This window comes from Camelus bactrianus, chromosome 32, assembly GCF_048773025.1.
Source record: "Camelus bactrianus isolate YW-2024 breed Bactrian camel chromosome 32, ASM4877302v1, whole genome shotgun sequence".
NCBI classification, from domain to species: domain Eukaryota; kingdom Metazoa; phylum Chordata; class Mammalia; order Artiodactyla; family Camelidae; genus Camelus; species Camelus bactrianus.
Genome location: NC_133570.1, coordinates 21,281,204 through 21,298,606, shown reverse-complemented (window position 1 = coordinate 21,298,606; position 17,403 = coordinate 21,281,204). Strand labels below are relative to the sequence as shown.

Here is a 17,403-nt window from a genome sequence, read left to right as displayed (position 1 = left end):
TGGTTCATATGGACAAAAATTCCGTATGTGTTACCCTGACAGGCCGACACTTTATTGTTGGTGGTGGTCTTGTTGTGAGGGACTCCTGTTAGATCCCCACCCCCAGGGCCTGATTTCAGGCATCTGATGGCTCTCTTGGCCTCTAGAACACAATGTAGTAGAGACACAGTGTCCTCCCATCCTGCACCTCAGGCTCCATTTGCCCTTTAATTGTTCAGCTGAGGATTCATTCTTTCCTCTTCTGAATCTGGGATGGGTTCATGATTTTGTTTTTCCATTTTGGTATAATTTTTCAATTGCTTTCAGTTTAAGGATTGAGGGTGAGTCATTATTATAATCACCTGTAATTAATGACTGACTTAGTTAATTACGTGGAGGTGCTCCCTCGTCTTCTGACCCTGGTGGCCTCCACAGCTGTTACCCATCCCCCTGGGAACCTTACGTTCATTCAGTAAAGTCCCCCATAGATTGGCATGGAAGACATAAGAAAAAGTTCTAGAAACGTTCCTGTAATGTTGAGGTTCTGTGTGATAATGAGGGTTGGATCATAGGCTCTAGACTCCAACGAAATGAGATCCATTCAAATAACCTCCCAATAAAAGCAGAACAAAACAGAAACCAGAGTGGGAGACAGCTAGACTGATGGAGGTAAACTCGGGAGAGGAGCTGGTCCCCCATGGGAAGGGAGGGTCTCCTGCACCTTGGCGAACAGGAGCTCCTCCCACCTGGACAGGGATTCTGCTTCATGAAGGTCTCAGAGCCCAGGGCTCACCAGCAGAGCCTGGGCCAGGCTCATGGGACACGTGGGGACTGGCCAGAGCAGGACTGGGTGCCCTGGGTCCCACGGGCGGGACTTGTCTCCTCCTTGTCCTCCCCAGCCAGCACGAGGGGGGCTACTCTAGATACTGGTGACAAATGGTTTGTCCCTGGAAGACCAGTAAGAGAGGAGGATAATTTCAGCCCATTCAGGATGATACTGACTCCAGAACATCTCTCTCTCTGGTTCTTGTAGCTGAAGTGACGGCAGATTCCAAAACCACAGCTGGTGTTGCCCACAGCGGGGGCAGGGACTGAGGGGTCACACTGGGGAGAGTGGGGGGCAGATGCCCATCTCCCATCCCGGGGACTGGAGTCCCAGCCCATCCAGGCTGTGCTCAGCTGTGTGACAGTGGTCATCACCCTCCCACTCAGCAGGAGCCCTGCAGGGGTCAAGGAGGCTCTGCCATCAGAAAAAGTCAGGAGGATTTTATTTGTCAGATTTATCCTTACCTATTTCTTAGTTTGAAGCCATTAGTTGGTATTTTTACATTTTATTGTCAATTTCTGATGGTTCATTGCCAGCATGTATTTTACTGCTCACTTCCGCACGTTGATTTTGGATCTCAGACCTCAGACTGAAGCTTTTAGACAAGAAGTATCCCGGGGTCACCCTTAGACGCTAAGATGGGAGGAGCCAGGACCCACCACTGTCTACCACTTATAACATCTCCACGGGGAGGTTTTTATCTCAGAGCAAGTCCTGTCTGCCTGTGGAAACACGAGCAGGCTGACATACAACAGCAATGCTCATTCTCAGATGTGAGATGAGGAAGAGGCTGTGACAGGGTCAGATTTGCTGTTCAGAGGAAACTCAGGTGTTTCCTGAAGATGTGACAACAGAAAGTCACCCTGAGTGAGACCTGGTCCCAGGCAGAGCAGCAGTGATGGCCCAGTGGGGAGAGCATAGGGCTGGTTTTAGTCTCACTTCCCTGTGGGGCTGGGGCACCGTGTGAGCATTACTGCTGCCGTCCCCTGCAGCACAGTAATAGTCAGCCTCGTCCTTGGGCTGCAGCCCAGAGATGAGCAGAAGCCCTGCATTGGCCGAGGCATCTTTGGATCCAGAGAAGCGGCTCGGGACCCCGGAGCCCTGGTGCTTACTGGAGTGTGAGTAGTAGTCCAGGAGGTACCGGGGAGGGCTCCCTGCCGTCTGCTGGTACCAGCTTATAGCATAGCTGCCAACACTGTTCCCACTGCTCAGGGTGCAGGTGAGTCTGGCTGATGCTCCCAGAGACGCAGAGAGGGAGGGCGGCTGAGTCAGTACAGGCTGGGAGAGGGACCCTGCAAACAGACACAGCAGAGTCAGGAGAAGGGATGAGATGCAGCTGTTTGGGGACCTGAGGCAGAAGGAACCACTTGACTGGGAGCTGCCTGGTCCCCGAGGCCTGTCCTACCTGCACAGAAGGAGAGGAGCACGAGGAGGGCAGGGGTCCTAGCCATGGTGCTCACAGTCCTCCTTAGGCCACGAGCTGGTGCTGGGCTGCCCTGGCCTCTCTTATCCCTCCCCGAGGGCCGCCAAGGAGGAGGAGCTGTCACGCAAATGTGTCCCCACCTGCTGCCACTCCCCCATGTGCACAGACATGGTCTGGAGCCCTTGGACAGGGAGCCTCCCTGGTGACTGTTTTCCCCATGGGTGGCCTTGGGAGGACAGCTGCTGGGACCCGCTGCAGGCCCACGTGCAGGGGACCAGAACAGGCCCAGAGGGGACACGGCTGCCCACCCGACACCGGAAGCTGAGGTCCCCACCCCGAGTCTCCCATAGAGGAGGCCAGCCCTGCCCTGAGCACCTGTCCTGCCTAAACCACCACAGACAGCCTCACGGCGCCCTCTACTGCTCCCCAGGAGAACCTCTCCTTTCTCTCTGGCCTGAAATCTCACCTTCACCTGTTTCCCTGACTCCTGTGTTTCCCACTAGTGAGTCATCCCTACAGGGAACCATGCAGGTGTGACCTGGTGTGACCCTCACTGATTCGGGTCCCGGATCCGTAGGTGATGGGCTATCGGGAGGCATACGTGACGTCCTGACCCCGGAGAGCATGTGAACTGCCGCGGAGCTGAGAAAAGGACACAGGGAACAAACAGCAGCAGAGATCTGCCAGTGCGGGGGCTCAGAGGTGGCAGGCTGGCTCAGGGCGCTGCGTGTGACCAGGACCTCCCAGAGGGGACACAGACACTTACAGAGCAGGGCACGGAAGGAATCTGGGGAGATGCAGGCTTAATTCAATTGCTGCCCCTCTTCCTTCTCTACTCCAGTCCACAACCTACAGCCGTCCTGGTTGTGGAGCAGAGCTGGGATATTGGGACCCTGGTGTCTTAGTGTAGATCCCCTCAGACACCCAACTAATCTTGTAGGGACATAAGCAGGTGCCCGGTGACTGTCACATGGACAGATGCTCAGTGTCCACATGCCCCCAGGAACATCTGCATTGATGTTGAAGTGTGGAAAGTCCACTGCCCCCAGAACGAATGCGCTACACAGTGTTTTGAATCTGTTTCTTTTTATATGTTCTCTCAGAATTAAATCTTCAAACGGCATCTGATGAATCACAAGACCCCTCTCACAGAGGGAACAGAGCACAAGCTTGTTCTACCAGAGTCCGTCCAGCCTAGATCCTTTGTTATCAGGTGAATGGGTCAGAGCAGCTAAAGGACATGTGCTTCTGGAACCAAAACAGCTTCCAGAGTGCTGTGATACCTCCAGGCGGGGCCTGAGGAGGTCAGGGCTCGGACTTTGTTCCCTGAGAGAAAGCACCTGCCTCCACATTCCAGCTACAGCCAGTCAGCCTGGGTGCAGGGCCCGGTCAGAAGAAGCCTGAGTGGGGTTCAGGCTTGGCGGGTTCTGAGTGGACCCACAGCGCCCCCTGGTGACGCTCATGGAATGTTCGTGGTGGTGGGAATGATGCAGTAGGGATGGCAGCCCTTTTTTCCTTCCAAGGAAGAATCAACCACTCAATAATCAAATAAGGAAATAAAATAATTATGTGCATTACATGTCTTTGAGCCCCTGCAGAGAGATTTCTTTTTTATTTCCCTCTGTTGTATTTCAGATGTGTGTTTCCATACACTTTATTCTCCTGGTTCTATTTCTACCTCCGTTGACCTCCTGCTCCATGTTCCCAGTGTCTGTACCTGCTCATCCGGGGCTTTGATTTTGTACCCTACACGTATGTCATCACTGAGTCATCTCATTATTGCTGCCAACGGATACTGTTTTCACACCAATATTTATTTTCCCGGTTGTTGATATGACAAGTGACATTTTTACTGGATCCTGGACTTTGGGGAGATGACATCAAGAAACTCTGAGTCTCCTTTAGTCTTCGTTGGTCAGGGATCATCCTGCAGCAGAAGGTTGGGGTGTGTTCACTGCCACTGACCCAGCAAAGGGGGGCCCTGACCCCACTGCTCTGTGCTGCTGACTCCATCCTGGGGACCGTGGGGCAGCTGTGGTCAACAGCTCCTTCGCATCCAGGGGGCATGGGGACCAACCACCTGCTGGGCATGCTGACCTCAGGGAGAGAAGCCGGGCTGAGAGGGGCTGCTTTGCTGCAGTGGGCGGGTACTTGGCCCACTGGGCTCTGTGGCCACCAGGACACCAGAAAGGGAGGGGCACTGCAGTGTCCATCCCTGCCCCCAGCTCAGGTTCACTCCTGTTAAGCTAGGTGGGGTCAGGGCTTAGACCTCACTGGCCCTACAGTCCTAAGTAGGGGGACAGAAGTGCAGACTAGCCTGCCTTGTCTCCCTCGTTCAGTCTCACACTGAGGGATCGGGAGAAAGCCCAGCTCCCCCTGGGCTGCCAGAATCCTGGGTCGAGAACTAGACAGCTGACCACACCAACGGCCCACCTGGCTCAGGCTGGATGACCTGGTGGGATGGAGGCTCCTCACCCTGGACCCCTAGACACTCCCCCAGGGCCGACAGGGCCAGCTCACTTCTGTCAGGGGGGCTGGGAGCACAGGTCCCTGCCCAGCAGTGCTGAGACCCCAGCTGAGGGCACAGTGCAGGGAGTTTATTTGTCCAGCCAGAGATCAGCAAGATCAACAGGGAAGATTGTCCTGCTGGTGCTGTATTCCTGAGTCTCATGGCTGGGGGATGGGATTTGGAGCTGAGCCCAGATCATCATCATAATGTGAGGGGGGACGTCCCTTGGAGAGATGGACACAGCCTGGGGGAGGCTGGAGGAGGCATATGGCCTGGAACCCCTGGGCAGGGAATGGGGGCACGGCGACCCCTCCCCCTGTGGTGCTGACATTTCACCTTCCCTCTTCCTCTCCTGCCCCTCAGGGCTGAGCCCTCTGAGCTCGGGGAGGTTTTGGTAGCACTTCCCCGCGAAGTTACATCACTGTGTCAGGGTAACTACCATGGTACAGAGAGCAGTCATAGTCGGCCTCCTCCTTGGGTTGGGCCCCCGTGATGGTGAGGGCGGCTTTGTTCCCAGAAATGGATCCGGAGAAGCGACTGGGGACCCCAGAGTAGCGGCTGCTTGTGCTGTAGATAAGAGCTCGGGGAGCCCGGCCTGGTGTCTGCTGGTACCAACCAGGGTAGTAACTGGTAGTGACAGACCCAGAGCTGAGGCCACAGGTGAGTGTGACCGTCCCTCCTGGAGACACTGACAGGGACGGCTCCTGGGTCACCACAGTCTGAGAATCCACCCCTAAAAGTGACAGAAGAGAGACAGAGATGGTTATGGAGACCAAGATCACGCCAACATCTGTCTGTAGGCGCCCCCCAAAGATGCAGTGTCCCGGCCCCTGACCTGAGCCGTGAGCGAGGAGCCCGAGCAGAAGCACCGTCCAGGCCACGGTGGGGATGCACCCGGGACGCGGCTCCTCAGCCTCCTGGGCTGCACTGTGGGGTCCTCGGGCCTTTTCTTGCCTCCTGGACCCACTGGGAGGAGAAGGGGCTTCATGCAAATCAGCTTCCTCCCTCTCCCTGCCCAGTGTCACCTGATGTCCCCTGGGGGAGGTCTGGAGGGAGCAGATGTGGGGACGTCACCTTGATCCAGGAAGGCACGGTAATGAGACACTGAGTGATGGGGGTGACCCCTGTCACCAAATGTACTCCCCCCAACCCTGTGACCTCAGTCCTAAATCTCTTCCCTGTAGAGCCTGAGGGCTGAAGGAGGAGATAGTGGGATCCTCTTCCTGGGCCCAGAAATCTATTCCCCCCCAACAGCTACCCCCATCCCTGGGACAGGTCTCCCTTCCTCCGTGAAATCTCCACTTGTCTTTTTCGAAAGAGCTGAGCTGTCCCTCCTCCTCCAGCAGTGATTCCACTGGGAAGTCACAGAGCCCATGTCTCGGGTGGGAGGGGACAGGGGTCTTCCTGGACTCAGTCCTGGACCACAGGTCAGGCCCACAGTGCCTCCTTCTGGTCACAGGGCACAACCTCACCAAGGATGAGAGACCTGAGAGCCCAGCTGGTTGGGCAGCTCACCTGGTCCCTGTCTCCATTCACAGGTCCATGGTCGGCTTCCTTCTGTGGTTCTTTTGTGCTGAGGCGCATCCTATAATGTTTTCATTTCCAAATGGAGCCCTAATCCATGGAAGCTGCAAATCTGTTATATGGAACCATTAATGGATACAGCCCCTTCCCCTGTTTATAAAGTACAGTCTAGAAAAGCTATCTGACCCATGGATGCACCAGTGCAGGTCTCAGTGACAAGGGGACAGTGAGTTTGTTCAAAGGACATGTAGGAACACTGTTGAGTCCCCAAGAGGGGCCCAGGCCCTGCCCCCAGCCCAGATCCTGGGAGTCAGTGGTCCTCCCAAGCAGCTGTGCAGGGACCACAGGGCAGGCACACAGCTCCCCCTGCTGGTCAAATGTGGAAAATGAAAAAAAAAAAACCTAAGAATTTCTGCTTTTAAGAAAAGGAAATCAAATACATAACTTTCCTTGGAAGATACAAATGGCATTATTAGAGGAAATAAGTAAACAGAGTGATTTTGTAAGATAAATACAAAATTTTATTCTAGCATTGGACCATAGGAAAATATAATATATATTTTTTCATGAGGAATAGCTAAAAAACATTCAGAGATCAAATGGTCCAAAAAAATGGCTTTGTATATTTTTTATAAAATATTGAACAAGATGTAAAATTTCCTAGTTCTTTGAGCAAGCAGTTAAAACAGTTACAAATACAGCTGATAAATAAGATATTAAAGAGGGGAAACTACAAACGACTGTCATTAAATATTGATACAAATATTCTAAACGAAGTCCTAACAGTGAAATTCCACTGCCAGATTAATAAAGTAATAGTGTTACCAACTGTCAGTTTTCAACTTATATTTCATATTAAGACATTTTAAATTGAACTTCAACATCATAATAGCAAAAACCACATAAAAATTGAAGCAGACACATTTGTAATATGCTAACACACTCTCTTTCACACACACACAACATCACACGGGTTCCACAGTGAAGACTCTGCCAACGAACTGTGTCTCTTCTGGACAGACTCTTCCAGGAGCCCACATTCTCCTTGAAATACACACTGACTCTTCATCTCCTAACAGCCCCTCCCTGACCCGGACTTGGCAAAGACTCCGTGGAGGACAGGGAGGAGGTGACCCTGATCTGCACCATGTGCTGAAGGAGCAGGCCCAGGATCTCCCAGGTGATGGGGCCTCACAGGAAGGACGGTCACAAGTCAGTGAGGACAGTATGCCCAGCTCCCCTGGAGTCTGGGTGGTTGACCAGCTGTCTGCCCCAACATCCCCTCTTGGACTCAACATTGTGCCTGTTGCTGGCCATGGGGCCACCTCCTCCAGCCCCTGGGATGTATCCAGCCCACATGTACAGTGTTCCATTTTACAGCAGTCTTTCTGATGTGACCCCAAGAGAGGGGAGAGATTTCCTGGTTCCTGGGTCCCCATTCCTCGTATCTGCCGCACTGTGCTTGTGTCTTCCTTTATGTGGATTCCACCCTTGTTCATCTAGTTTTTTCTTTGTTTCTTCCACTAGACTTTGTCTTGGCACTTAACAAGCCATCCTAACGCCTGCTTCCGGCACAGCCTTCCAGTCCCCACAGGACATGACGAGGTCATTGTGGACCCATCACATTGACCCTGCCCCTGAGGCTGGGGTCCATTCTGGAGCCGAGTCTCTGCCATCTCAGCCTGACCAGTCCTGTCTGTCCTTTTTCTCATCAAGACCTGACAGGTGCAGCCAAGTGGGTGTGATCAGTCCTGGCTGCATAAAGGAACCTTCTGGGAAGATGTCAACACAAAGAGGTGAGCAGCCCATCCCTGAGGTGTGCACCAGTCGATCAGGAGGAGACGATGTGACCCTGTGCTTTCCAAAGCCATGGGTTCTAGCATGTGGGAAGCGCTGAGAACACGTGTCCCGGCTTCTTCCTTCCAGTCTGGTCTTCCAGTTCCTTGACATTTAACAGGAGTAGGTAAATGTTCCATTGAATGTGAGATGAGCGCCCCCTAGAGACACACTTTAAGGATAATTGACGCCGGATCACCTATCAAAAGCCAGTCTTTTTCCTGATGGTCTCTGATCTCAATAACCCTGCATTAGCAGCATGTGGTCATCACGTCATCTCAGGGGACTGCAGCTCAGCCCCGCCCCACGCGGCTCCTAAACCCCAGTTCGGTTCCACTCTTTCCTGACCCGATTCTATACTTACTCCTTCCTCAGAAACGCGTGGCCCCTGACTGTGCGCCTTCCCCTCACCTGCTCCCCCGTCATCCCCGACACCACAGTCTGACCATTGTGTCCAATCCACACCCCCATGTGGTCCCTGCCTTCACTCTCACCTCCTCCTCCCTCACCTTCTGTGCAGAACCCATACATCATCATCTTCTGCTGCTTCCCCGTATCCCATCCAGTGGCTCCCACATGCACCCGCCAAGCCCACCTCTTCCTCCTCAGTCACATGTGATGTATTGATGAGGACACAGGCTGCCCTACGTCATTCATGTAGTACCCAATCACTGGAGCCTACTGGTCACCTGGTAGGGGATCACTCAAGGGTGTGGATAGATGGACCTCCGTACAGTCCTTCCTAATCAGGCACATCTGGGCTTCGTATCCCTGATTCTGACCCAACATGGGCTCAGTCCTGGCACAGCAGCCCAGGGCTATCCAGGAAGTCCTGTTCACTTTGAGAACAGCAGCCAAGGTTCTGCTGACAAGGACTGGATTTAGGGGCAAAATTTAAGAAGTCAGGACACATTCTGTACATAAAGTCCCATAGGGTTGGTCTAAGACCCACATTTCAGACAAAACAAAGAAAGGACACAGCTGTGTTGGCTGAGCAGCGAGGGCTGAGGGACAGTAGGTTTTTGTCTCACTTCCCTGCTGGCCTGGAGCACTGTGTGACCACTGAGGCTGCTGTCATAACATCCACAGTAATAGTTAGCCTCATCCTCAGCCTGGAGCCCAGTGATAGTCAGGGAGGCCGAGCTGCCAGACTTGGAGCCAGAGAAGCGGTCTGGGACCCCTGAGGCTCGATTGCTGTTACCATAGATGAGCGGTTTGGGGGCTGTTCCTGGGAGCTGTTTGTACCACTGAACACTATAACCACCCCGGATATTGCTGCTGCTTCCTGTGCAGGAAATGATGACCCTCTGGCCTGGGGATCCAGACACGGAGGGCGGCTGAGTCAGCACAGACTGGGCCCAGGACCCTGCACGTGAGAGAGACAGAGATGCTGCTTCTGGGGCCCAGACACAGAGGAGGACCCAGAGCATAGGTGTCCTGCCAGGGCCCCTTCCTCTGGCCCTCATCCAGTCACCTGTGCAGTGAGCGAGCAGGGTGAGGAGGAGAGGGGACCAGGCCATGGTGGGGATGGTCACCGGGTCCTGACTTCGGTGGCCCCACAGCTGAGCAGAGCATCCCCAGGTCTCTCCACTTCTTCATACTCTGAGAGTGGGAGGGGCCAGTCATGCAAATAATTTCCCAGCTCTCTGATCCCTCCCTGGGCCCGGGGTCCACTCCCTCTGCCTGAGGGGGCAGGGCATGGGCTCTGATTGGGCTGTGTGGGGCCCAGAGGTGGGGGGTTCCCAGCTGGGAGCCCTGAGCAGAGGACTCCAGGCAGGCCCCGGGTGTGGCCCAGCTTCCATCCTCTAATGATGTGTATCTGCCGCCTGAGCCCAGCACATAGCAGGTGTCCAGTAAATGGTGCTCACGGATTGACTTCTGAATAGTCAGCAGCCATCCTGATTGAGACCTGGGATCTGCGTGTATCTCTGGTTCTGCCCTCACCTATCATGGAATCTCCCAGGAAAACCCTTCTGAATGAGAGACAATCAGATAATGTGTTGTTAAAGGATAGGCTTTAGGGGCACAAACTGAGATGCTGGGCAACATGTTCTCAACCTTGTTCCCAGGAATGGGTGTGTGATCCTTGATTTTGGTCACATAAACCAGCCAAGGCCACATGCCTGTTAGGTCGCTATCAAGTGTGCAGGTGTCAATAGAAAAATTTCAGTGGTAGCTTTGCCCCAAACCCTGCCTTCTCAGGACCTGTGCAACAGTGCCCCCTACTGGCCTCTGTTCTAGGGCCCCCCAGCCCCTCTGTCACCACCCAGCACTCCTGGAGGGAAGACAAATCTGGCACGTGTATCAATGTCATCTTATTCACCAAATGAGTACATGGAGGAGGCTCCTCCACTGGGTTTGGAACTGAGACATTAACCGTCTAGATCATTTCTAGACAGTGAATGCCCTCCAGGTGCTAAAGCAGAGATGTACTGCACAGTCCTTCTCTTGCATGTATTTCAGGATCACCTGGCATCTTGTTAGATCCTTCCATGTGCCTGGGTCAGTGCAAATACAGGGCCATCCTGAGCCACGTTCAAGGGGGAGGGTATAGCTCTGTGGTAGAATGTGTGCTTTCATGCCCAACGTCCGGGGTGCAATCCTGAGTACCTCCACTGAAAATAAGTGATAACCTAATTACTCCCCCAAAATACCTAAAAATAAATGAATAAAATAAACCAACTTCATTCTGGAACAGTCTACAGCGTACTCTCCCGGTTCATATGGACAAAAATTCTATACGTGTTACCCAGACAGTCCAACGCTTTTTTCCTGCTGGTGGTGTCGTTCTGTGGGACGCCTGTTAGATCCCCACCCCCAGGACATGATTACAGGCATGTGATGGCTCTCGTGGCCCCTAGAACACAATATGGTAGAGGCACAGTGTCCTCCCCTCCTGCACCTCGGGCTCCATTTGCTTTTAACTGCTCAGCTCAGTATTCATTCTTTCTTCTTCTGAATCTGGGATGGGTTCATGATTTTTTTTCCATGTTTGGTCTAACTTTTCAGTCGTTTCAATTAAGGATTGAGGGTGAGTCGTTATAATCATCTGTAATTAATGACTAAATTAGTTAATTAATTGGAGCTGCTTCCTCGTCTTCTGAGCCTAGTGGCCTCCACAGCTGTTACCCATTCCCCTGGGAACCTTACATTTATTCAGCAAAGTCCTCCATAGACTGGTATTGAAGACAGAAAAAAGGTTCTAGAAACGTTCCTGTAATGTTGAGGTTCTGTGTGATATTGAGGGTTGGATCATAGGCTCTAGACTCCAATGAAATGAGATCCTTTCAAATAACCCCCCAATAAAGCAAAACAAAACAGAAATCAGATTCAGAGACAATTAGACTAACGGGAATAAACATGGGAGAGGAGCTGGTCCCCCATGGGAAGGGAGGGTCTCCTGCACCTTGGCGAACAGGAGCTCCTCCCTCCTGGACAGGGATTCTGCTTCATGAAGGTCTCAGAGCCCAGGGCTCACCAGCAGAGCCTGGGCCAGGCTCATGGGACACGTGGGGACTGGCCAGAGCAGGACTGGGTGCCCTGGGTCCCACGGGTGGGACTTGTCTCCTCCTTGTCCTCCCCAGCCAGCACGAGGGGGGCTACTCTAGATACTGGTGACAAATGGTTTGTCCCTGGAAGACCAGTAAGAGAGGAGGATAATTTCAGCTCATTCAGGATGATACTGACTCCAGAACATCACTCTCTCCAGATCTTGTAGCTGAAGTGACGGCAGATTCCAAAACCACAGCTGGTGTTGCCCACAGCGGGGGCGGGGACTGAGGGATCACACTCTGGTGAGTGGGGGGCAGATGCCCATCTCCTGTACCAGGGACTGGAGTCCAGCCCATCCGGGCTGTGCTCAGCTGTGTGACAGTAGTCATCACCCTCCCACTCAGGAGGAGCCCTGCGGGGGGTCAAGGAGGCTCTGTTGTTGGACCAGTAAGGGAGGCTTTAATTTTTCAGATTTATCCTTGCGTGTTTCTTAATTTGATGCCATAAATTGCTACTTTTCCATTCTACTGTCAACTTCCAATGGTTCATTGCCAGTGTGTATTTTACCGCTCACGTCCGCATGTTGATTTTGGATCTCAGACCTCAGAATGAAGCTCTTAGACAAGAAGCATCCTGGGGTCACCCTTAGACGCTAAGATGGGAGGAGCCAGGACCCACCACTGTCTACCACTTATAACATCTCCATGGGGAGGTGTTCATCTCGGAACAAGTCACGTCTGCCTGTGGAAACACGAGCAGGCTGACATACAACAGCAATGCTCAGTCTCAGATGTGAGATGAGGAAGAGGCTGTGACAGGGTCAGATTTGCTGTTCTCAGAAAACTCAGGTGCTGCCTGAAGATGTGACAACAAAAAGTCACCCTGAGTGAGACCTGGTCCCAGGCAGAGCAGCAGTGATGGCCCAGTGGGGAGGGCATAGGGCTGGTTTTAGTCTCACTTCCCTGTGGGGCTGGGGCACCATGTGAAGTGTATGAGCCACTCTTGTATGCAGCACAGTAATAGTCAGCCTCGTCCTTGGGCTGCAGCCCAGAGATGAGCAGAAGCCCTGCATTGGCCGAGGCATCTTTGGACCCAGAGAAGCGGCTCAGGACCCCGGAGCCCTGCTGCTTATCAGAGTCTGAGTAGTAGTACAGGAGGTACCGGGGAGGGCTCCCTGCCTTCTGCTGGTACCAACTTATGTAGTAGCTGCCAACACTGTTCCCACTGCTCAGGGTGCAGGTGAGTCTGGCTGATGATCCCGGAGATGCAGAAAGGGAGGGCGACTGAGTCACCACATGCTGGGAGAGGGACCCTGCAAACACAGACACAAAGGGCAGATGGGGCAGGACCTGTAGGAAGCATTCCCAGAGTCTGAGCCACAGGGGCTGCTGCAGGCAGGGACCTGAGACCCAGTCCCCAAGGCCCGTCTCTACCTGTGCAGTGAGAGAGGAGCAGAAGCAGGAGAGGTGTCCAGGCCATGGTTCTCACAGTCCTCTGGTACCCACGTTGGGGCTGGGCTGCCTCAGGCCTCGTTTTCTTGCCAGCCTCTGCCAGTGGAGGAGCGGCCCATGCAAATGAGTGTCCTCCTAGGGACCGCCCAGCCCCTCCCTGAGCCCTGGTGCTGGAGCTCAGCTCATAGCCCAGACTCGGAGTGGGTGGGGGCTGGCTTCCCCCTTGTGAGACCCTAGGAGGAGGCACCAGCTGAGACCAATGGGTCCCAGCTCAGGGGACTCTGCCAGCCAGAGAGGACACACTGCGAGTCCCCATTAGGAGCACAAGCTCCGCCCCCAGGCCCAGATTCTGGGCGTGAGTGGTGCTCCCAGGCCACAGGGCAGCCCCACAGCACCCCCTGCAGGTCACGGGACACAAACTCCCTGAGGGCCAGACACCTGAGGGCCAAGCTGATTGGGAAGCTCACCTGGTCCCTGTCTCCATTCACCTGTCCATGGTCTGCTCACCGGAATCTGTGGTTCTTTTATGCTGAGTCACATCCTATAAAGCGTTTTCATTTCCAAATGGAGTCCTGGTACATGGAAGCTACAAAGCTGTGCATATGGAATCTTTAAAAGGTACAGCTCTCTCCCAGAGTACAGTCTAGAAAAGCTAACTGGCCCACATGTGCAAGGGGACAGTGACTTCATTTGAAGGACATGTAAGGCTATTGAAGGACAGAGTTTAGATTTGGATTTTCCATGAAGAAGCAAAAAGTCATCTTTGAAACCTGGAAACCTAGCAGGCATTTCAAAACTCAGGAAATGTTTTCAGAATTTTGATGGAGTTTAGTGTGATTTGTGGAAATGATTTAGTTCGGCAGGCATATCATTTAGTAGTGCACATGTCATCTATTTCTTTCCTTTTTGTTGAAGAATAATCAGTTTACAAAGTGTCAGTATTGGGTGTACAGCATAATGTTTCAGTCATACACACATACATATATTTGTTTTTATATTCTTTTTCACTATAGGTTACTTTAAGATATTGAGTCTAGTTCCCTGTGCTCTACACACACACACACAAAAACTTCTTTATCTATTTTATAGACAGTAGTTAATATTTGCAAATCTTGAACACCCAATTTTTTCCTTCCTACCCTCTTTCCCCCGGGAAACCATAAGTTTGTTTTCTCTGTGAGTCTCTTTCTGTTTCATAATTAAATTCATTAGTGTATTCTTTTTCCTTTCTGTAGATTCCACATATGAGTGATATGGTATCTTTCTCTTTCCGGCATGCTTCACTTAGAATGATGATCTTCAGGTCCATCCAAGTTGCTGCAAATGGCATTATTCCATTCTTTTTCATGGCTGAGTAGTATTCCATTGTATTAATATACCTCATCTACTTGTGATATATTTCTCATGTGTGAGGATTGCGTTCTTAAGATGGAGTTTTTTTTTCACAGTGATGTCACATATTTCTTGTGAGGACCCTGTCTTAGAGTTCCTACAATTTTTCTGTATTATAAACAAAAATGACCACACCTGGGTTCTCTTGCTCATTGTCTCAGTTCAGTAGAAATGCAGTGTGTGCCTGTTGAATGAAGAAACCATCAGGTTTTCACCATATCCTGTGTCCAAATTTGCTTCGGTTGTGCAAATGCTCCATGATCATCTGAACTCAGAGGTATCTCAGTAAGCATCCTGTAGCCAGGACCACCTGCTTCTCCTCAGACAACAAAAAAAAAAATCCTCCTTCAGCTCAAGACAACTCTGCCTTAAACCGTTCAATGACTCCTCACTGCTGTTTGCATGAAATCCCAACCCCTCAGCACCACAAGTCTCCTTCCTGATCTGGCCCCACACCCTCCACACCCACCCACAGCCCCTCACCTAGCTCTGGGCCCCCTCCCTCCCTCCTCTGTCAGTGACACCTGAGCCCCTGTCCCTTCCCAAAATCACAGGAGCCCCCTCTGTTCGCTGAGAGGATAAAGGGTTAAACTTGAGATCAAGGTGGGAACACGCATTTCTGCAACTTTGGTGATCTGTTAACCCAGGGCAGACATGCATCACATCACACAGGGGTGTAGGTTTTCTTGTTCACACGTCTGTCTTCGCAGAAATCTTTGATGATACCGAAATTCATGGTAATAGACTAAGGGGCCTCCCACAACTTCATCCCCCATCAGCCCTCTTCAGGATGATTTCCCTCCTTCAATCTCCCCTCATTTAACCCCTCCTCCTACCCCCTCACCCATGATGTTAGCACACACCCCAGCACCAGCATCCCTGGGACACTCTTTAGGACACACTGATGCTCCTCCTTCCAAAACTCCTGTACATTCAAGCAGTCGATCCAAGCACAGTCACGTGGATTCATGCACGTGTTACTTTCCATGGTGGGCAACGACCCAAATGTCGTACAGACTGCAAAAGGGAAGGATGCCTCGGACGCTGTTTTGCAGCTTTGAAGTTCACGGCTGGATGTATTTCACTGGAATTCAACCCAGATTAGCTTATGTTTTCCAACCAAGAGGAACATTCGCTGCGGATCGAGACCAGACAGGTTGTGCACAGACAGACCATCCTCACTGACAGGGTCTGAGTTATGAAAATCCCTGGGAAGTTGGAAAATCTCAGGGGAGGTCAGGAGGTGTCCCATGAACTGTGGTTCAGGTTTCTTGAGGAGTGGGGACCAGCTGTGAGCAGGGTTTCTGTGTCACTTCTACTCTGGGGGTGTCACTGTGGGTTACACGTAGCTGCCATGGTCTGTCCCACAGATGTAGTCAGCCTTGTCCTCCTCCTGGACGTTCTAGATGGTCAGGTAGTGCTCCAAAGCAGAACCTGATCCTGAGAAGTGATCAGAGACCCCATCCCCCATGGATTCAACAACACTGTGGTGCCGACTCCCATCTCGAACCATAGGCCATTCCCTGGGTCCTGCTCTTCCCAGTCCATGTAATAACCACTGTAGCCACTGCTCAGGGTGCAGGTGAGCTTGGCCTAGGCTCCCAGGGAAGCAGATGCAGAGGGCAGCTGCATCAGCACAGGCTGGGAGAGGCAGCCTGGAAACACAGACACCTGTTATGTCCCAAGGAAGCACAAGGTGGGTCATTCCCTGCGGGTGGGGCAGGGGGGCGAGGAGCTGGGAGTCAGGGTGCTGAGGGCATCCTGACCTGTGCACTAGAGGAGGAGGAGGCAGAACAGAGTCCAGGCCATGATGCAGACGCCCCCGAGCTCCGCTGAGACCGCCTCTACCCTACTCTCCTATCCTCTCACCACAGGACCAAGGGCATTTTATGCAAATTAGCTCCTATCCTTGGCCCAACCAAACAGTCCCAGGGCTGGAGTGTCCTTCGTGTCCAGTATCACACCTTCAAGGGTGGCCAGGCTGGCCTGGCCCGAGGGTCCCCAGGGTTGCCAAGAGGACCCTGTGGGGGGCCCGGGGGGCCCTGCACGGAGAACCGGGACAGATGTCTGTTGTCCATGCCAAGAGCCCCCTGTCTCCTGTGCTCAGTGCATACAAAATCAATGGTCCAAGAGCTGGGGACAGAGACAGTTCAGCTGCAAGTTCCTACCCAGGTAGTCAGGAAGCTGGAGTTCCCTTCCCCTGAAACTTCTCACCTAATGGGCAGAGATGATGAGTGGTGGGCATGAAAGGGCATCCATTAGCTGCTGGAAGGACTCACTGGATCTTCTTGGAAATGGGGGAACGCAGAGGGGTGAGTGGGGGTAAAATCTGAGTGTCCTGAGACGTGAGGCCTCTCAGGAAGGAAGAGGTCAGAGAGGTTCCAGCAGGACGAAGAGGGAGTGAGTGTCCGGTTCCTGGAAGATCTGGGGAAAAGTCACCAGCTTCTGATAGTGGCCTTGGGAATGACCGGAAAGGTCACTAGGTGGAGGGTTGTAGGAAGAGGGGGAGCCCAGGGTTTGGGAGGAAAATCAAGAATCAGAGTGGAGGGGAGGTGCGGGAGCTCATAGAAAAGACAGAAGAGAAACCAGGGAAGCTAAGAGGAGGGCGGGGCTTGTCCCTGGGGTCCCCCTTCCTCCTCCTCTGCTCCTGGGGAAGAGGGTTGGGGCCAGACAGGGTCAAGAGCCCACACACCATACAATTTGGGTCCTCCCCCAAGGTGGCAGCTCCACAAACAGGCTGGGCCTGCGGAGGTTGGGGCTCGGGCTTTGTCCCCTGAGGGGAAGCACCTGCTCCCACATCCAGCTCTGGCCAGTCAGCCCAGGTGCAGGGCCCCTGCAGTGGGGAACCTGAACGTGGTTCAGGCTTGGCAGGATCTGAGCGGACCCACAGCGCCCCCTGGTGACGCTCTCTGAATGTTCATGGTGGTGGAAAATAAGCAGAAGGGATGGCAGCCCTTTTATCCTTCCAAGG

General features: G+C 52.8%; 1 long non-coding RNA gene and 1 gene segment (V, D, J or C); one reads left to right on the top strand and one right to left on the bottom strand.

The window, feature by feature from the left end:
* Nucleotides 1-1,265: 1,265 nt before the first annotated feature.
* LOC105064627 (putative non-functional immunoglobulin lambda variable 5-48) lies at nucleotides 1,266-2,503 on the bottom strand. The segment is given in 2 exon segments: nucleotides 1,266-2,097; nucleotides 2,211-2,503. Coding segments are annotated over 2 exon segments (480 nt in total).
* On the top strand, nucleotides 1,888-3,805 carry LOC141575798 (uncharacterized). The gene is made up of 2 exons (XR_012503647.1): nucleotides 1,888-2,024; nucleotides 3,332-3,805. It is a non-coding gene; the product is annotated as an uncharacterized LOC141575798 (long non-coding RNA).
* Nucleotides 3,806-17,403: the final 13,598 nt, after the last annotated feature.